Here is a 21183-nt window from a genome sequence, read left to right as displayed (position 1 = left end):
CCCCTCCCCCCCCCAAGGTATGGTTAACATAACCTCTAATCTAGGAAAATTAGATAAACTTGTGTTGGCTGTGAAAAGTTCTTCAATTTAGAAGGAACTTCAGTTACAGAAACTCAGGTGGTGTTAGTGACTCGTAGCCCTGATTCTGCCTTTCACCAGATCAGAACTTACCGTAACAGAGCTGTGGGCCTTAGCATGCAAAGAGAAAGTGGTGTGTATGTTTGAGTAATGTTTCCTATTTATTACCATGCCTTACTTCTATGTTGCATTTTTTTTTCAGAAGAGGAGATTTAGCAATTTTCACATTTTTAAATGACAGCAAGTACAACAAACAGGGCTATACCTGCAGAAATGAGGATTTGATTTATTTCATGTGCATCTCCGTACAGGGCTCTCTGTGACACAAAGGACTGCGGAAAGCTTTCAAAGGAACAATTTGCTTTGGCTTTCTATTTAATTAATCAGAAGTTAACAAAGGGCATTGATCCACCTCAGGCTCTGACTCCAGAGATGATTCCACCTTCGGACAGGGGTGTCAGTTTACAGAAGGTAAGAAACACTTAAAGTACTGGCATACCTTAAACTTATCATAATATTGGGAAGAAAACAAGTCTTAAGTGCAAGGAATTGACAAAACACTGTTCCATTCATGTTTCAAAATGAAGCTGTCATTTATTATGCCTGCCAACCAAGCGGAGAGATCTTATGTTGAGAAAGCATCATTTTCTGTTTTGAAAGAAGAATCTTTTTACTACCTGTCTAAAGAAATTTTAGTTTGCATTTGAAATAACATGCACAAGTTCAATGTTTTTCTCCTAATGTGTTCACAATTACCTTTTTTACATTTCTTTTTTAAGAAGTCTGGAAACAATGTGAACTAAATAAAGTTTAGAATTATATATTTAAAATTTTAAAAGTAAATGGTCCTCCATTTTATACTTCACAGATAGTTTAAATGTCTTCATAGTCTGTTGATTGCCATCTATCTTAATCCAGCAGTAGACTATACCTCAGCAGTTCAAGTTATATTTATCAGAATGGTAGAGGTCATCACAAATTCTTACTTGTTTTATGCATCACAAAATCTGATGTGGGTTACCTTTTCTTGGTTGTGCAAAACATTGACCTAATTCTACAGCTTTCTCAAACAGAATGAAAAACTCACACCTGAAAAAAGTGGAACTCAAAATTTGGCACTGCTTTTGAGTTTCTGTAACTGGTATCTAATTTCTTTTTACATTCTGTTTTTAAAAAGTAATTGCTTTATTTGCAACTCTACTAATCTTTTTTGTATGTTTGCTTTCCTTTCTATGTCTCTTTTCTAGTTTGGACTGTTTTTTCCATTCTGCACCACTCTGCTTTTCATCCTTATTATTCTGTCAGTTTGTTAACTCTGCTTTCTCAAGGTTAGAGAATCTTTGCTTTTCTAATATTTACTGTCTGTTGGTTTAATAATGAACATCCTTCTAAGACTCTTACATAATCATTGAAATAGCACAGCACTTCTCTGAAGTGTCACAGTGTGTTGCGATCTCAAATTATTGTTGATTTCCATTGTTGTTCATCTGGAAGAACCCCAAGGTTCTTCCTTGAAGCCAGACCTCTGTGGCTGTTCCCTGTTGGTAACATGTGCTGCTTAAGCTTAAAAGAAAATGCTGGGTGTTATCCTGTTGAAATTGCTGGGGAGGTGGTGACAAAGTAGTAACCCAACGTGACAGTTGACAGTTATGATTAGAACTAATACCCATGGTTTTACTGATTATATTGCAGAAAATGTAGCGATCAGAACACATTAGATGAGATCAGTGTTGGTTACTGCTATTCTGTGTATGTAAATCGTTTTTATAGAACTCTCAAAGACAACTGTGTTTTTTTGGTTTTGGTTTGGTTTTTTTGTTTGTGGTTTTTTTTTGTTTGTTTTCTTTGCATTACTAACATAAATGATAAGAGTAAGAATATTGTGAAAGAAGGTAAGAGTTCTTTTAGTTAGCTCTGTAAGTCTTTACCAAGAATTTGTTTTACTAGGTTGAGCTTGAACCTTCAGCTCATTTTGAGCTTTTTCAAAAGAGATGTCTTGTTGATATGATTGTCCAAGGTTATTGCTCAAGAATTGAACCCAGAGGGATAAGAGCAGTAGGCAGAAATAGGCTTTTTGCTGGTTTTCTTGAAGTGGAGTGGCTTACATTGGGGGCGGGGGGGAGAGAAACAAAAACCACAACAAAAACCCAAAAAACCCCCCACCAACCCAAAACCAAACCAAACAAAAACCAATCAAAAAAACCCTAGGCTTCATCTTCTGACTTGACCAATATAAAGGTAGTAGCAGAAATATCAGTAAGTATAATGGTAATTCGTTATGTTTTTAAAGTAGCGAAAGTTAACTTGTGATCCTTCTTGGTAGATGTTCAGAATGCATACGTATGTATATTGCTGTTATAAAATGTTTAGTTTCCTTACAGAATTTTATTACCACAGTAATTTAACTTTTATTTCAGTTTTGAGGCCTGAATGCAGATCCCATGAATAGGACACAGCAGCAGTCTAGTACTTGTCACTATGTTTCTTTACCTAGAACTGTTTGTAGTCACCAAATTGCACTTGCATTACCAGTCATAAAACTTAAACTTACATGCAAGTTCCTCTTAAAGAACTTTAACAGGAATTGACTTTTATTACTACATTCTGTTTAAAAACTCTAAGCGTTGTTTGCATGCATGTTGCAGTGTAGTAAATGGCAGCAAATAGTTCTAACTTTTGTCTTTTTTAACTTGTGAATTGAAGCTAAAAATGTTGGCTTTTATGTTCCTCCCCCACACCAGTTCTCCTGAACAATTGAAAATGAGATTGAACTACATTTTGTTCAAGTTTGATGCTGGCGTTAGTGTGTAGAATTTCTTTAACTGATGAGAGAAGGAGGCCTGGAAAGAATTTGTACTTGTAGCTAATAGCTCCATGTTTTCCTTCTGTCCCCTTCCTAGGAGAAATAAAAAATTTCTCATTGGAACGCCATGAGCAACTCCACGCTCCTTTAGAACAGGATTAACTTCATAGCGATTTTGCCCATTTGAGAAGCTGTACACTAACCGGTTTAAGAATAGCTGTATGGTTTTTTATTCTCAGTTCATGCCATTTGTTCTAGTAAAATATGCATGAATGATCTATAGTTCTGCTGAATAATATTCTCTGCCACAGTGTGCTCAGATTTACTGCTTAAGTCTTTTCATTGCTCTTGGTTTTGTGTTGGGTTTTTTTTTTTTTCAGAGTATAAGCTTGAATAAACATGTAGTTAATAGCATCTTGATTCCTCTTTAAAGAAACTTCAGCATTTAGACTTTTGTGTTATTTTGGGGGTATCGCTTGCCTTTTTTAATTATATGTATATACTTTTCCTCTGAACTTTGTGTTTGTCCTGGATGATTTTATTCAAGACTTGAAGGAACTGATGTATTTATGGAAGGTAGTTACAGTGACTATGGCTTCCTAAACATGTTCATGTTGTGATAAGGCACAGTAGAACAATTATAGCATTTGCTAATTTCTGTCTTCAGCATTTGTTCTCTAGTCATTTATGTATACTTTTTTGAAAACAAATAATTTGTATTACAGTTGTCTCATTATAAAGACACTAGTAAATGGGAACTCATGGGTGTAACTTACCTATGACTTTGTATTATCAAAGTTTCATTCAGTACTCTGGAGGTTCACATTAAGCTAGCTCAATATCACTTAAAGCATTGCAAATAAGTGTCTATACTCTGCAACAGGAGGATGACCAAAGTGAAGAAATATAAATATGAAAGTAGTAAACAAACCAAACCACTCTTATGAATGCTAGGAAGTAGCTAAACGTTAACTGTAAGATAAATCTCATTTTAGAACTAGATTTTTTTTTTGTATGATCAGGTGGTCCTGTGCTTTTGTGGGAGATGTCTTCAACAGTTTACAGGAGACAAACTCTGTTTGAATTACTAGATGCACTGGATGTATGTTGTGTTCTGTTAATAGAGCATCTGGACTGTTTTTTTTAAGATTGAAGATTTGAAATACAATGCTACCAACAGTTGTTGCAAGAGGATAGATCATGCTGTCACAAAAAGTAAAGTGAATATAGTTGTTGGACAGCATAAACTATAAACTAACAGTATTTATTTTTTATTTTTCAGAGTACTCAAGGACTGAATTCTGTAGCAGATTTTTCTGCAATTAAAGAACTTGATACGTTAAACAATGAAATAGTAGACCTGCAGAGGTAGGTAAAGGAGGAATAGTCATAGTTGCCTTAGATTCAGTTGTGCTACTTACGGGTTTTTTTAAAAAACAATTAAATGCATAAGAGAAAACCAGGTGGTAATAGTCTGCTTTGCTAAAATAAATGGTTAGCATGTCTCTAAATGTCTGTAATACTGTTTAACACTTCTACTCTTTGTTCACTCAGATGAGTGCATTTAATAACAGCAAGACTGTGAAAGGTCTGTCTGTTATGCCTTCTGGGTATGTTTCAGAGAGCTGCATCTTAGCATCCTGAGATGGAAATATTCTCTCTTGTTCATCTTTATTGGCAGATGAGAATGGAGCAGAGATTTAGGATGCTGGAACCATGATATAAATTGGTATTAGTTGTCTTTGATTTGTAAAGTGAATTCTAAGGACTTTTTTCTAGTGGTAGTAAGGAAGTGAGATGGGAAATATCAAGAAGTATGTGGAGTAGAGAGTGGGAGGATGACAGTTTGTATAGGGACCTCTGCTAAGGTTTTGATGGTGGTAAAGATGGACATGCTTCTCTTCTGTTTAGTAAAATAAACTGTTGCGCTGAGAAAAATTGTTTTAATTTGAGATCCGTAGACCCTTGGGTTCCATTAGTTATTTCTAAGGTAATTAAAAGATGACTTCAAGTGACTAAGAAAATCAAGTCCATATACGTTGTATAGTCTTTGTCATACTCTCAAGATATAGCAGATATTTTTCTTCAGTGATTTTTTTGGTACTATCCTAAATCTACTGAAAATTCCATTAAGAACAATTAATTCTACTATTTTGTAAGTGAGGGTGCTTTGTCATGATGAAATCTGCCTGTCTTATTCAAGTCACTTGCACGAGTGATTTAATTTGGCAATGTGTCAAAGCACAGTCTGTTTCCTAAATATATAAATGTTTTTTCACTTCAACTGCTTGTTCTCCCTCTTATCACTCCCACTGCCTCCTCACTTCTCCCTGTTCTGCCTTCCTCTGTTGTTCTTTAGGTTGTATTAATTGCAGTTTTGGACTCTCACATTTATTAACCTGAAATATGATTTACAACCATGTATATTTGCTGTTAGTATCTTAGAGGGAAATGAATTGTTCACTAGCATGAATTCTTGATGAAGTTGGTTTTCAGTAGGTGGGCTTGCAGCCCAACATGCCAGCCAGTCTGTTTATGTCTTGTTTTCTTTTCTTACTGTGAGGTATGAAGGAACCATGGCCTTTAGAAAGTCATTGCTTCCATTTCTTCAGTGGTAAATATACTTGGACAATTATTTAAGACATTTGAATGATATTAGATTGTTGAAGATATGGTAGGGGCAACTATTAGTATGTATTTATTTTTAGAAAGGGGAAATTTACTTTGATATGATTTAGAGGTTCAGAACAGAACTGGATTGACAATCAGAGGCTTAAGCCTGTATCGTCAAACTGAAGTGTAATAGAGGTTTGTGTGGTTTCATTGAGAATGACTAGCAACCTCTCAATGTCATAAAGTGAGTTGTGGCTCAAGTAAAATTTTTTCATTTTTATTTTTTTCAAGAAAACTAATTTTTTGATTACTTGAAAATCCATTAGCCACTGTAGAAGTTATTTTGGCAGCAGAGTAGATGTTACTTTTCTGTACCTTCCCTAAGTACAGGTGTCAATGTTAGACAACAGATTAATCTTTGTGTAAACGTAGGAAACTTTTTTTCATCTTTGGCAAATCCACAATTCTGTAATAACTGGTGAAGTACACTTTGTCTTGATAGTTATCATATAAAAATGTAATTTAAACTTAAGTTATTTTTTTCATTATTAAACTAGATATATTGTTCAGCTGTTGAACTCAATATGTAATAATTCTGGTCCATGATTCCATTGAGAAGTATCTGTGAAAGCTGAATTTCTGTAACCCAGTAATAGAAATTGAATCTATTTTTGAAGTGCACTTCAAAAAAAAAAAAAAAAAAAAAGGGAGCAGAGGAAATGCCTCAAAAGAATGACAATGTCTGGAAAACATAGCTTGTTGAGAGACTGAGCAAAGAATACAGAGGTGATGTGTTTGTGGCTCAACAGTTTGTGTAGGAAAGATTTCTGGTAGCCAATAGCTTTTTAATCTAATTCAATAAAAACAATGTCAGGAAGGTGGAGGTTGAGGATCAGATGAAGAATAAAATGCAGAACACTTACTAGCGATGATAATTGCCCCCTGGTAGGGGGAATGATTTGCCTAGGGACGTTGTGGAATCTGCATCATTTTGAGCCTGTCAGCACTGCTGCCTGTAAGTTCTGTTTCAGTTGCACTATATTTTTAGAAAGCTATTTGAAGCTTTTTTTGATCAGCATTGTGGGAGGCTAGACCAGATGTTCTTAATATTCTTTTTTTGAGCCATAAAACTTTTTTCTTCCCCAGCAAACCCTGCTTTGCTTTCATGCATTCAAAGCTAGCTATGGCCCACAAATTAGTGGAATTGTGAAAGATGTCCCTGTCCAGGGCAGGGAGGATGGACTAGGTGATCTTTACAGGTCCCTTCTGACCCAAACCATTCTGTGATTCCGTGTGATTCTGTGAATTTCTTCAAGCTTTACCAATACTACGTTCGTCTCTAAGCGTGTTAAGTAGTTGAGCTTAACTTAGTATTATCTCACCAGAGGTGCCATCCTTCACATGTGTTGGACAGCAACAGTTATATTGTCTTGAATATAAATCAGGTTAAAAGGACCATAAAGCTGATAAATTGGTCTCAAAAGTAAGGAAATAGCAAAATGTCCCCAGGAAAAACAGGGCAACCTCTCCCTGCTGTACACCTGCATCAAGCCTTTGTTTCAAAGTTCAGAGATCTACAGCTAGTCTTAGCAAAGCAATGGTAAGAATTTTAATGTAGGCTAGATTATTTCTTCCAACCTCTGGTTTGGAAATAACTGAGCTGTTGCAGGTGAAAAGGTTGGGGGAACAAAGGGGAGAAGAAATGAGGCAAACCCTAGACATTTTTTCTAGCATTGCCAAACTGAAGTACTACTACACTGGGAATTCCCAAAGTTACAAATGTATGTGAAAATAAGAAATGTTGGGCAACTGTGAGTGTAGAGAATGCTACCAGCTCTGTGAGTAGTCACCTGTCACTTATTATAGAAAAGAACTATAATTTTTTGCTTTTGTAACTAAGGTGGTTCTAAGTATTGGCCATCAAGAAGCTGGGCCAGGGTTGTTTCATATTTGGCTTGAATGCCTCTACTGACATGGGGACTCATCAGTTGTCAGCTGTCACAAATATTTGCAATCTGCTGGCTCCCAGTTATAAACTACTCCATTTACAAATTAGTATAAAACTTATGGATTTACTAAGATCATTTGATTGTAAATCATGAAGTATCTACATTGGAGAAACCATCTATTAGTTTGGGGGTTTTTTTAATCATTGCTATTAATTTCTTTGATATGAGGTTGTGTCCTGACTACTATTAAAATACATAGGGAAATTGTATTGCTTTCATAAATTGACTTGAATTGGTTACAAGTGTCCTTTATTGGCAAGACGACAGTTGGTTTTGGGTTGTTGTTGGTTTGTTTTTTTTTTTCCCCAAGTGCTGATGTGGTAAGGGACTTTATGATCCAGGAAGTCTATCATATCCAATAAATCAATTCTGTTACTTGTTTTTGGTTCTTTCAGTTGCTGAGCATTCCTACAGGGGCATACCAGATAGTTTGTAAAAGAAATGGAGGCATTCAGAAGAATTAGTGAATTAAGTAGGTCTGTGTTGTCTTTTTTTTTTTGTCTTTTTTTTTTTTTTTTTGAAACAAAGACACACTACTGGGGGGGAGGAGGGGATGTGTTATGTGTAGACTATATACACTCAGCTTATTTTCCTTTGCCTGAGACTGCTGCCTAAGCTTCTTTTGTTCTGCCTGACAATACTTCTTTCACTTGATTTTTTCCAATTCATTGTTTGTGTTGTGATTTGGCCAGTGTAAGCTGCCTGCGGGTGGGTATTGTATCCTGTTGCTTGATTAGCATAGTCCAGATTGCAAAATTTAGGTACCTGGCTTCTGTTGAAATAAAAGGGAAGTGATCTTCATCTCTGACAGTCTCTTAGGCATATCAGTGACAGTAACGTGGAAAGGCTGTACATTAAAGCATGCATACCTGCTTGCATTTCTATTTCCTGCTCAGTTTTCATACCTGAGCAGAAAAAATAACAAGTATTTGTTTACCTAGTCAATTATTCTCTTTTATCTTCAATCAGAAATAATATGTTTGCTGTGTTTGATATGCGTGTCTGAGGGCTTGAAGGTATTTTTCTGCCTGACTTGTATTTAGATCTGTGGAAGTGCTTTATTGAGATTGAGACCCTTTGTTCATGGAAAGTTACAGATGGCAAAATCAACAGAACTTGTTTCAGCCCTGTGTTGCAATGCTTTAAATATCTAAGTACAACTATGCTACAAATACTAGTTTATTGAGCTAGAGGAATGTGCTATAGCTTTGATGGAAATGGTAACGATTTGCTTAGAATTTCCATGATACTTTTTTCTGATGAATGGAGAGTGAGGAATTTTATGAAACTTGAAGGTTGGCACTTAACAAAATAACCAGCCTTGTTCTTCAAAGTCCCTCCTTCCCCATCTTTCTTCTTCTTTCTATTTAAACCTTCCCTTTTTCCTTTTCCTTCTATTTAAACCTTCCCTTTGGGCACAGTCAGCAAGTTGCTCTTTAAGCAGATACTGAGATAGATAATAAGAGAACATAATCTATAGTAATTATTTTTTAGAGCAAACGTTCGTTTACGATCTATGACATCTGGATTTTTTTTTTTATTTTCCATTGTACATGGTTTAGCAGTAAACAAGAATTGCTCAGCTTGAGTAAAGAGAACTTAGAGTAGACCTGCTTTACTTTGGAAACAGAAATGCTTTCTTCTGTATTAGATAAGAGTAAGCAATGAGATTAATAGTTTTAGATTGATTACCAATCTGCTGCTATTAAAATATGAAGTTACCTTAATTTCAATATGTACTAGTAATATAATAGCTTTTCACTGTGGTATTTCATTTAGAAAAGTTAGGTTTATCATTGTTCAAAATCTAACTTTTAATGTGAGTGCCAATTTATTAACAATCTTTATGAAAGTAAATGTCTGTATACAGAAGATAGTGTTAAAATTGTAAAGCTTAATGCTTTTCTGCATCTGTGAAAGGAGAAAAGATTTCATATACTGTCTAGAGATAAACACTCTTAGGATTTTCTTAAAACAGTAACACTTCTGAGTTGTATGTTGGGTTTTTTCCCTTTCTTAAAGCTATTGTTATGTCTGACAGCCAAGAATTTATTGATGATAATTCCCCTGTCATCAGTAGTCACTTTTAAACTTGAATAAATGTCTGTAGAGACAGACTTGATATGACACAGCAAATAACTACGTACGGAGTCTCTGAGCAGCTAGTGATTACAGCAAGCTAACCTTTCTTCTTCTGACTGAGCTTACCAACAGATATATCTAAAATCTGATAGGCAAAGTTCATTAATCAGCTAGACTGGCCTGCTGTAAATGTTTTCTAGCTGCTGTTCGCATAGGAATTACTGTGTTTGCAGGGGTTAATAGATGGAATCTGATGCAATCCCTCCCACTTTTCCCAGCAGTTTTCATTAGACAAGTGCTCCATAGCAACAGTGAGATCACTGGAGACAGTATTTCATTGATTTCTCCCTCCCGCCCCCTTCCATTTTTGAGCCATTCTTATCACTGAAGTGCAGTTGGGTGAAAAGACAGGGGTTTTTATGCAGAACACTTACGTGGGCTTCTGTCTTGTAAATAATTTGAAAAGCAGAAATCCCTTACACCTTTTGTGTTTAATGTTTCACTATGTATTTAAAGAGAGATACAGGCTTAGGGGGCTGGATAACTGTACCTGCTGTAGCTGATGTTCTTAAGTATTCTTGCATTGTTTGCTGGTCTTCTAGGGAAAAGAATAATGTAGAGCAAGACCTGAAGGAGAAAGAAGATACCATCAAGCAGAGGACAAGTGAGGTCCAGGTAAATAAGAAATAAAATTATTGTTCGGACATCTGATATTGCACCATGTGGTGCTTTAATGGCGTGGGATTACTGAGTCTTTAGATCATATCACTTATTCAGTGAAAAGAAAAAAAAAAATTGGTGGCTAAGAAAAAGAATGTACTTTGAAATGTATTTTCTATATGAATGTGGGTTGGTGTGTATATTTATATAACTGTGCGAGCTCCTAAGATATGTAACCTGCATGGAGTTTTAAATGAAAAATATTACAAAAAAAAATAGATTTCTTCTTTTTCTTTTTTTTGTTGGTGTTTTTTTTTTAGCAAGGCTATCTAATGTATAATTAAAACTAAAGAAGACACTGTAGCACTGCAAATTAATAAACTGAAGTGGCTGAATTAAAAGGGCTTGTATATGGGGCTGCTTCTTAAGAGTCGCAGTAATTACCAGCTCGGGAGGAATGTTGCTTCAAGTTAATTTTGCCTAACATAAGTGAATTTTAAAAATAATCTGTTTGATGTTTATTTAAAAGGATGTCATTGAATTTCCAGAATATTGGAAAATACAAATTTTACATGTATTTTACAGGGATTAAAAATTATACAGTCAGCATCAGTATTTAGGGTGCTAACAGTCAAGCCAAGCCCAGAATTAAATGCTGCAAAGCAGTATTTCAATTAAATTTTAGGCTGCAAAAGCAGCTGGAGTTGCTGCTTTAAGAAAAAACTTCAGTGTGATATCTGATCACTTACATTTGTTTTAGGAATCTTTATTATTTTAAATAATACTTATTTGATTAAGAGCAAATAATGCAAGATTTCTACCTTTTACTTTGTGTTGGGCAGAAAAAGAGCCAATGTGTTACAACTGTTGTGAATTTTGTGCTTGGCTATTTAATATCTTTAAAGTCTGGATGATAATTAATAGTCTGACCTTTCAGAAAATAATCAGATGCTGGCCGGTTAGTCACGATGGCAGCCAGATTCAGCAGCTGCAGGAACGCATACAGAAGTTGCCCATGTCTGTGATTCTGTCCATGCATGCGGTGGTCATTCCCCTCCCTACTCTGCAGATTGCCTTTTCACACTGTTAAAAATCCTTATGGGTATTCCTGGTTTTGCACACAGGATTATTTTGTTAGTGTGTTCTGGAATCTGTGTGCGTTCATGTGAAGGTTGAGTTCTCTGGTGCCTTTGCACAGAAGGTATATAAAGCTAAATAAAAACCTTACCTTTAGTGTTACAGTTATTAGTGTCATCTGCATATATTTAGTGTTTGACAGTCAGTAGCATCATGGAATCAATTAAGTCATTGTATCTAGAGCAGTAACGTTGGAAGCAACTGTCTCAGGTCCTTAACCTCTTAGTGATCGCACAAGCTATTTGTCCCTTGTTAAATACAGAGTTATAGAGCTTTGTAAGTCTGCAGAGAAGGAACAGTCTGCTGGCTTGTGAGAAACCATCAGGATCAAGTAGGATGTGGCTGCAGCATTTATTTAAGCCGGTTTTATCTCTGGTCCCTTTCTTGCTTCTGAAAGTTGGAGGACCTACGTGTTCCAGGAAACTTTCTGGAACTTAAGACAATAGTGGTGACAGACTAAGAATATCTTTACATCATGCTTTTTTCTTCTGGTTTTATTCTAATGGTGACATTTCTAAAGATGGTGTACAAAACCAATGTGTTCTACTGTGCCACCTTGGATCAAGCTAATTTTGTGGCATGACACTCTAGGGTTTCTGATACTAGAATTACTTCCATGGACACAAATTATAATCTCAAATATAGCCATGGTCTGTGATGGGTCGGACTGATTTGTATGGAAGGAGGAGGAGAATGACAGTTTTTCTTCTATAAAATAATTTATATACTATGTAAATAGATACTAAAAAGGAAAGAGAATAAGTGTAGGAGGGAAAACAGCATACTGGTGGGTTTTAATGTGCTTATTAAAATAGCTCTTTAGTAGCAAAGATTAAGGGGGTGTTTTTTCTTGAAAAGTAATGGGCAGAGTAACAAAGATCAAGAGGCTTCTAAGGCACCATTTCCTTAACTTATTCTGTGATTGGATTAGCATTTTCTTATAAATATGGGAGTAATAAACTCACATATGAAATGTTCTTGGCAGTAGAGAACTTTGTTTTACAGAGTTAATGTGTAACTAAAATATTAGGTTTTGACCACATACCAAGTAGCATTTGAAAGTGCCTTTACCTGGGTGTCCCCTCACTCTCTCATCACCAGCCTGCTCTTCTAGACACAGATGTTGAAGGACAGTGTGTCTCAGGTTTAAACACTGCCTCAAGCAATGGGCTTTTGGGCACATTCACAAGACTGTCATCTTCCATCTAGCATTTCACCTGTATGGGAATGGTTCGTCAGTCTACATGCTAAGATTCCAAAATAAGTGGCGATTCTCCTGGCTTTCCCAACAGTTACCACATGTTCCCTAGAATTTTATTGACATGAAGTCAAAAGATCTATGTTTTGCTTTTCAATGGGACACTGAAACTTTGTAAATAAATTTTTAGAACAAATGCATGTCATGCAAAATGTATGCTCCTGCACAAAGCATAATACATGTTTGCATCAATTGGGGAAAAAAATGTAATTGCATGTGAGAGACTGCTTCAGAGAAGGGAGGGGTGGGAAAGAGAAAGGTACTTTGGGATTGTGGCCTTCCAAGTGGTCCAGAATGTTTCTGGCCTTCTCTTCTAGCTTTTTGATCTCCATGTTGGCCTGAGTTTTCTTAAACAGATTTATGCCCTGAGTATCCCACTCAGCATTGGATTTGCCCTATTCTTGGTTTGTTGCAGTGCCCCAAAGCCATTAGAAAGTCAGTGAAGTTTAACTTTTCTGTGCTGTTTTAGGCTTAAAAGTTCTTAGCACATGAATTGTTTGGTGAAATATAGACTGGCAAGCTATTAAATCCATTGTCTATCTGTGGAAATACAGATCTTTTAGACTTTCCTTGTCCTACACTACATTAGCATGGAGAGTTATAATGATTGTAAATCTAATACAAGGATTAGGATTACCATAAAAATGCTAGTTTGTACCACCTCAAATATGTTAATGGTTTTCATACAGAATCTCATTCAGTGCTTGAACATTAAGATGATGCTTCTCTGCTGAGGGTGTTCTTTGAAGTCAAAGCTTAAACGGAGCCTGGTTTACTTTGTGAAGATGTATCTTTGAGTATTAGCCCCAGTGTATTGTATCTACTCCAACCTTTAATTTTGGAGTGGTTATGTGAACATGTTTGGGTTTTGGTTTTCGTTGGGGTTTTTTTTTCCTTCTTTTCTCTCCTGGGAGGCATCAGGCTTAGGTCTCTTCAGTGCTTCTCTACTGCTGTGCCTAGGACAGACACTGGGATTCAAGGAACAGTAGCAAGAGGAAGGTGATCTATATTGTGTGTATGTGAATTCTTGCTTCCTTTTGGAGAAAGGAGACGGAAATCTCTTTAAGCTGTTACTTTTTCCCCCGTTGCTTGCGTTGAGTGTCAGCTGATACTTGCTTTTCAAAGCGATGTAAAAAGTGAATGGATCAAGAGTGTCCCAATTATCCAAGTCAGTAGCTGCTGTAAGAGCTTTTTGTGTGCACACTGGTTTGCCTTTCATAGATTAGAAATAATCAGTAATTCACCTAGTCTAACTGCTGTACGTCAGTCATATACCCTTTACTGAACTTTAAATTTGAGGTTTTTGTGTGGTTTTTTGGTGTTTTGTGTTTTGTTTTGTTTGGGGTTTTTTTGTTTTGTTTTTTCATAAAAGCATCTCTTTTAGGTAGTCTTAGTTTCTTTAGGTAGTCTTCCAGTTGCGTTGAGGTTACCTATTTCCCTAGCATCTGACTGCTGCACCATATGCCTTTCTATTTCTATCTGGCTTTTTTGTCCTGATTATCTGGAGGTGTTAGCATGTGTGGATAAACTATCTCCCTCACCAAAAAGAACCCCAAACAAAACACCTCTAAAAAAGGACAACAGGATCTTAGCTTAGAGTAGCACATGAATGTATGATCTAATCAGAAATTCACATCAGCTTGTTTTCTTATCCTCCTTAATTTACTTTTATCTCTATTTGTTTGTTACTGTTGTTCATGATTCTTCCTTCAATTACCATATTTTCTCGGAAAGGCTGCAATCTTCTCTTTTCATCTAATACTTTTCCTTTTGTATTAGTCCTTTTTGATCTCCCTGTATTATCTCTTCCTCTTGACTTTGACGATTCTTTTTTCTTCTCAATTCTTTTCTGGATTTTTTTTTCAGCGTTATCTCTGCAGTTTGGCATATAACCATTCCTGTTGCTCAGAAATGAACTAATTATCATATGATGCTACTTAATGTACTTAGGACACAAGATGCATACTTACTGCTGTTTCATAAATTAAAAGATGCCATATTGTTGTGTATGGAATATGCATTTCTTACCAGTACTGATACATGGAAAATAAATTTTTGGCTGATTTTTGCAAAATCAGAGGCAGGGAGGCTCTAGGAGGGAGTGCATTTGGGTTAATAGTGCACCGGTTCGGTCCTTTACCATGTTGCTAAAACAAGTTCCTATTTTTGGCCGTGTGTTTTTGAAGGGGGAAGGAGCAGAATAAAGAATTTCTATTATTAAGGAACTCAGTAAAACATATTGCTAAAACATAGGACAGAGACACTGTAGCAGCCTGAATAAAGACGACTTCTAAATTCAAAATGAAACCCTAACCTCCCTGTGAGTAAAACAGTTAATGTCTGTTGATGCATGATCTTCAATTTTTCAGTGAGATTCTTTTTACTAAAGAAAAGAAAAAGCAAATAACGTGGTTATTCTCAAATTCTAATTGTAAGACATAAAAATACTTACTTGTCTGACACGTTATAAATGCTAGCTTTTGAAAGATAATTTGTTGATACTTTGAAATCTGAGTTAGTACTGCAGTTTATACTGTGGAATGTAGTGGTTAGGAGGAGAGGGGGAACAAATGCAAAGCTCATCTGTTTTATTACAGGATCTACAAGATGAAGTAAAGTGGGAGAGCAGTAATCTGCAAAAGCTGCAAGCTCAGAAACACGAAGCGCAGGAAATCCTTAATGATCTTGATGAGCAGAAGGCCAAGTTGGAAGAGCAACTTAATGATATCAGGCAGAAGTGTGCAGAGGAGGCCCATTTGGTAAGGTCTAGTGGCTAAGGCCCTTAAAAGAGTAAATGCCTCATTTTGAAGAACTCGGTCTTCCAGTGTTACAGTTGTGGGGGCAGGAGAAAAAAGTTTAATGAATGAACAGCCTGAGTGTCAAGATTTTGTGACAAACAGAATAGGAAATATGTCACTCATTTTAGTGACCTCCTAATTTAGTATCAGTCTGTCAACAAATATACCGAGATATACTTGCACACAAATAAGGTTAAGTGCACACAAATAATGCAAAGTTGTAATGCAGTCTAAGTGTAATTAGAAGCAGTAATTACTGGGACTGATTTCTTAGCAGTTAAAAAAAAATCATCATATGATTATGTAGATTTTTTTCTAATATAAAGCTATAGTATTTCTTTAAGGTCTAAAATTATATTTTCGGTATTAGAAATATCTGTGTTTGTCAGGAAAACAGCTAGAATACTATGATCTTATTGATACCAATAGGGAATTAATAGATCATTCAGGTATGATCTATGATCTCTGCAACAGCTATGAGGTTTTTACTTTTTCTGGTCATAAATAAGAGTATTTGGATGTGTTTAGAGGTGTTTTAGGGTTTTTTTTTATTTGGCTTTGGAATATTTGTTCATGCTTTAGATTGCCATGCTGAAGGCTGAAATAACAAGCCAGGAATCAAAGATTTCAGCGTATGAAGATGAACTGACCAAAGCTCAAGAGGAGCTGAGTCGCCTGCAGCAAGAAACTGCAGAGCTTGAGCATTGCATAGAGTCTGGGAAAGCACAGCTGGGACCTCTTCAGCAACATCTGCAGGATTCACAACAGGAAATCAATTCAGTAAGGCAGTGTGAAAGACCAAAAAAAAAAAAAAAAAAAAAAATTTTTTTTAAATGACAACCTTTAGTGTGGTTTTTCTTAAGGGAAAGGCGTTATTTTCTTTTTTCTTCACTGTTTGCTCATGTCTTCAGTTGCTTACACGTGTTCTATGCTAGTAGTTGTTAGGATTCTTAGAGGCTGACTCAAGTCACTCAAGATACTTCATGATTTTTCTCCCAAGTTTTGTTAATAAAAAGGGATTAATTTATTATATTTCATAAATAATTTGTCTTAATGTAATGAATGAAAAATGGATAATGTATGTTTAAATTCTCTATGTCCAGTAGTTATTTAAGCTTTCTTTCTCGGCCATGGCCTGAGGCACGCTCTTACTATTCTTTAATTGATGTGAAGCCGGTATAAAATTACTAACATTTACTTAGTGCATTGTTGAAGAGGGGAAAGTAAGGTGAGTGTAAGAATAAATTGGATTGAGACTAGATACTAAGAAGCAGAGAGATGGCTGCACTGGTTTTTAAGCACAGAACTGTGCTTTGAGGTGTCTGCTGTTATGTTAAAGGAACACTTCTAGCTTCTAACTGTAATCAGGGATTTATTATTACTTCAGTGATGAGTTTGCTTGCACACCCTTTCGTCATCATTCTCTGAATTGCCAGCTGTCTAATATATTAGCCAGAGTCACATCGTTATCAAGTTAAAAACAAAAAGCCCTCTTATTAACTTTGAACCCTAGAAATGGCTGACTCTTGGGTTGGTCATTTCACACAATTCATGTCTGTAACTTGTTAACAATTTTTTTCTTAAGACTTCCACTGCTAGTGTTCATGCAAGAACACTTTCTTCTGTTGAAGAGCCTTACAACATATTCAAAATTTTTAAATTTGGCTTTGAGGTTTAGAAACTGAGAAGTAAAATGGATTTTCCATTGTTTCATCACAGGTAGAGAGAAGGGTTATGCTATTTCAATATTAATATACTAGCAAGAGGTACTTGTGATGAACAGATCTGAGGCTGATAATACAAGTGGTTATGCTTAACTGTACTACAAACTTTTTTTCATAGGTTTTATATTAGTACTCCTGATTTCATTGCTCTTGGCTCACAAATAATAAACAATAGGTGCTTTAGTGCTTTAGGCAAGATTATCTAATGGTTGGTCTGAGATCAGTGTCTTTGAAAGACACCTGGTGTGGTGTCTTTGCTGTCACCTGACTTGTGACATGTGCAAGGCAATGAAAACTCTATTAGGTGACTGACCTAGCAGAAGTCAGTGGGATTTAGACACTGTCCTGGTTTCGGCTGGGATAGGGTTAGATTTCTTCCTAGTGCTGTATTTTGGATTTAGTATGAGGAGAATGTTGATAACACACTGCTTTCCGTTTTTGATAAGTGCCCTCCTAGTCCAAGGACAGCTCCCATGCCTACTGACTGAGCTAGGTACACAAGATGGGAGGGAACATAATCAGGACAGCCAGCCCAGCTGGCCAATGGGGTATTCCATACCATGTGACGTCATGCTCAGTATATGAATGGTAGGCGTGATCCAGGAAGTACCGATCGCTACCTGGTTATCGGTCAGCGCGGGTGGTGAGCAACTGCATTGTGCATCACTCATTTTGTATATTCTATCATTATCATTATTATTTTCCCTTTTCTGTTCTATTAAACTGTCTTTATCTCAACCCACGAGTTTTTCTCACTCTTCCCCTTCCGATTCTCTCCCCACCCCACTGTGTGGTTGGGGGGAGCGAGCAAGCGCCTGCGTGGTATTTGGCTGCCTGCCAGGTTAAACCACGACAGACACCTAAATATCTGAACTATGATCATCCTTCTGCATAATCTGCCAAATCCAGTAATTCCTTTATAACTGGCAGGTTCGTTGTAAATATTTGCTGTGAGGCACTGCATTAAGTGTATTGCTGAAATAATAACGTGGATGTAACTGCTTAGGAAGATATACTGTGGATTTTGTAGACTTAAAAAGTCATGTGGGAGAAGGTAATGAATTTGTAACTTTCCTTCTTGGAAGATGAGAAGTCTGATAAAGCAGCCTTTTTAATTTAGAGTTTAAGGCAATTGCAAATGCGTAATTAAAAAAAAACCACACACACAAAAAAACCCAAAAAACAACAAAAAACCCCACAAACAAAACCAACCAAACAAAACCCCCCAAAAAACAAACACCACAAAAAAAACCAACCAACCAACAAAACCAACAAAACCAAAAAAAACCCTAAAAGCTTTGCAACTCTTCTTATGAGTTTGAGTAGAAACAAAGCAACAAGTCTTGAATGTTGCCGGTGATGCAGTCTGCTTCCTTGGCAGGAGAAGGTTCTCAGGTATGTCCTTCAACTACATTACATCTTTTCTAAATCAGGTTTGTGTTTATTTCTCAAATTTCACCCTTTGATTGAAAGAATGTGGGTGTTATTGTATTTGCTTTTGAAAATAAGAGTTTCAGGCTTATAGCTTCCATCTTATATTTAAGAGAGGATGGTCATATACTAGCTTCTGTGTACTGCCATACTGATGCGTATACATTTATTTCTGTTTACAGGTGCAGACAAAACTTCTTGAGCTGAAAGAATTGGAAAATAACCAATTTAGTTGGCACTCTCAGCCACATAATACACTTGTTAATGGAACTGCGGATCATTCTAGTCTTAGCAACAGCAGCAGTGAAACTGCTAACCTTAATGAGAATGCTGAAAGGGAAAGTATAGCAGAAGATGAACAAATAAACAGTGTGTCTCCAGTGAGTACTGTTTTGCCTGCTTGATCATGATGCAATGCAGCTGTGAAGTTGAAATACGTTAAGAATGTATCAAGATTGATTATGTTTTTAAACACTTGCACAAGTGAAATTTCAGTGTGTTATTCTGTGGGACTATGTTTCAGCAGTCTGAAAGTTGATAAGCAGAAAAGGAGGCAATTTTAGCTTGGCTGGAAAGTGGCAATAAAAATTTTTCTGTATTTGTTTCCAAAGCAAAATATTATAAATTGAATAGTAGAATTAATATTAGAGAGCAGCTGTCTCCAGAATGGAATAGGGAATAGTAAAGAAAATCTAAAGCTGCCTTGCTTTGAATATCCCTCCTTATGTCCCAGTAGATTCTTTTTTTTTTTTTAAACTTTCACAGGGTTTATGGAATGCTTCAGTATGTTCTAGAATAAGTATGAACTTCTTGAAGTATCCTTTCATATATTCTTTTAGCTATTTAATACTTAAAATTATATTCTGTAGTCTTCTATTTACTTATTTATGGTGAATTGCTTTTATCCTTATGTAGATAAGGAACAGTCCTGAAACAACAGCCTCTGTTGTGGAAGAAGAGAAAGAGACCCCAGCTGCAACTATTACCAAAAAAGTGAGTTTGTTCAGATTTGGGGGAGGAAAAAGTAAATTAAAAAATCCTAGTTAAACTCTTTCAGGGTTGCATCATGGTCATAGAACAACAGAGAAATTGTCACTTACTGTTTTTATTTAGAGTGTGATGTCATGAAAACATTTCATCTCGTATAGCAGGCAGGTTGTTGTTGAGTAATATTTTGGTTCTCCATTGATGAATTATGTAGATTTCTAGCTGTCTCTCTTTTTTTCAGCTTTAAGAAACTACTGAATGGTAACACAAGATGACATAAGTGTTTTCCATCCTGCAGGTCTTAAAAATTTAATACCTTTCTCTACTTCTTTTGCATTGCCCAGGAAGATCCATTTGATGCTGAATCTCATCCATTGCCTGATCTAGTTTCTGAAGCCAGCTTAGAGTTCTTCCAGTCTGACCCTTTTGTTGGCAGTAAGTAAACTTTCTTCTCTTAAGTGCAGATTTGCAGAAACAGGTCTTGTATGAACACATCTCAGCCTAATCTTCACCTTGGAACTGCTCTTTATAGAATAAATGTGAAGGTGTTTGAGTGGCAGGAGTATGGAGCCAATAGCGTTACAAAAATGGAAATGAGAGTTCCAGGATGTTTCTCCTTCCTTCATCTGGACTTTCTAATTAACTGTGAAAATTGCACCTTTCCCTCACCACTCTTCCCAAGTACCTCTCTTACCTCCCACCCCCTGCAATTTGCAGCACAGATCCACAAACAGATCAATAGAGAGTTCAGTGAGCTGTGGTGTGGGGAGGGTGTGGGTGCTTGGGAATGAATGGCTGTGGCCTACTTATGGTGAATTTGGCACTCAGAAAAAGGTAATGTGGAACTGTACCATCTGTTCGTCTTGTGGAAGTGCTATGCTTTATTTTAAGAACTTGCCACTTACGAATGCTGTTGCTCTGACTTTATTTTTTTCTTTTATGTTGGACGAAGTGATCTGTCTATATGGAGCCACTTGGAGAAGGGGAGTTAATTTGGATTAACTGCTGAAGCTGAAAAACTGATGTTTTCAGCCACATTAATATGATTTTACATGCTTTCAGAATCAACATGGTCTAATCAATTTAGCTTGTATTGCTTCAAAAGGAAAATAAGCTAAATGTTTCAGATCACTTGGCTTCTGAAAGAACGTCAGTGCAGATTTAACACTTTTAATGAATAAATTAAACTAATTTAAAACATCTTGAATGTTTCTGTGTAGATACTGCTTGATTTTTGTTTATATTGAAGTGATCTTACTTACAGCACGACACAGCCTTTCTTTCAGAGGAGAAAGGTATGTCTGTTAGTAGCCAACCTTTTGGGCTTCGTGTGCTCCGTATGTTTAGGGCTAGATACCTGCTAAGGTATCTAGCAGCTAAGAGACAGTGTATCTGTGTCTCTCCAATGTAGATGAGGGAGTAGAACTGATGCAATTGGGACCACGCATCCAGTACAGAAATGAACACTTAGGAGCTACTGTCCATGATGCCTATGAGAATTATCAAAACTGGGACTAAGCTTCTATCAGTGGTTAGCCTGGATTACCATGGTAGTAAATACTGCATAATGTGGGTGTTTACTGATGTCCTGGTTTCGGCTGGG

The 21183-nt window shown here is 36.4% G+C and overlaps 1 protein-coding gene across 1 annotated transcript in view; it reads left to right on the top strand.

Annotated features, from left to right (window-relative positions):
• Positions 1–20015, top strand: part of LOC104075508 (epidermal growth factor receptor substrate 15-like) — a gene marked incomplete at its 3' end in the record, with an annotated part of 27321 nt that extends 7306 nt beyond the window's left edge. Inside the window, exons 9-16 of the mRNA XM_009576040.1 lie at positions 390–549; positions 4164–4249; positions 10188–10260; positions 15238–15399; positions 16021–16218; positions 18776–18973; positions 19509–19586; positions 19925–20015. Coding sequence (XP_009574335.1) covers positions 390–549; positions 4164–4249; positions 10188–10260; positions 15238–15399; positions 16021–16218; positions 18776–18973; positions 19509–19586; positions 19925–20015 — 1046 coding nt within the window. The remainder of the gene's footprint in view (positions 1–389; positions 550–4163; positions 4250–10187; positions 10261–15237; positions 15400–16020; positions 16219–18775; positions 18974–19508; positions 19587–19924) is intronic.
• Between the last annotated feature and the right edge of the window lie 1168 nt (positions 20016–21183).

This window comes from Fulmarus glacialis, unplaced genomic scaffold (assembly GCF_000690835.1).
Source record: "Fulmarus glacialis isolate BGI_N327 unplaced genomic scaffold, ASM69083v1 scaffold7034, whole genome shotgun sequence".
In the NCBI taxonomy this organism is placed as follows: Eukaryota; Metazoa; Chordata; class Aves; order Procellariiformes; family Procellariidae; genus Fulmarus; species Fulmarus glacialis.
The sequence above is the reverse complement of the archived record's forward strand: the minus strand, read 5'-3'. Positions and strand labels throughout refer to the sequence as shown.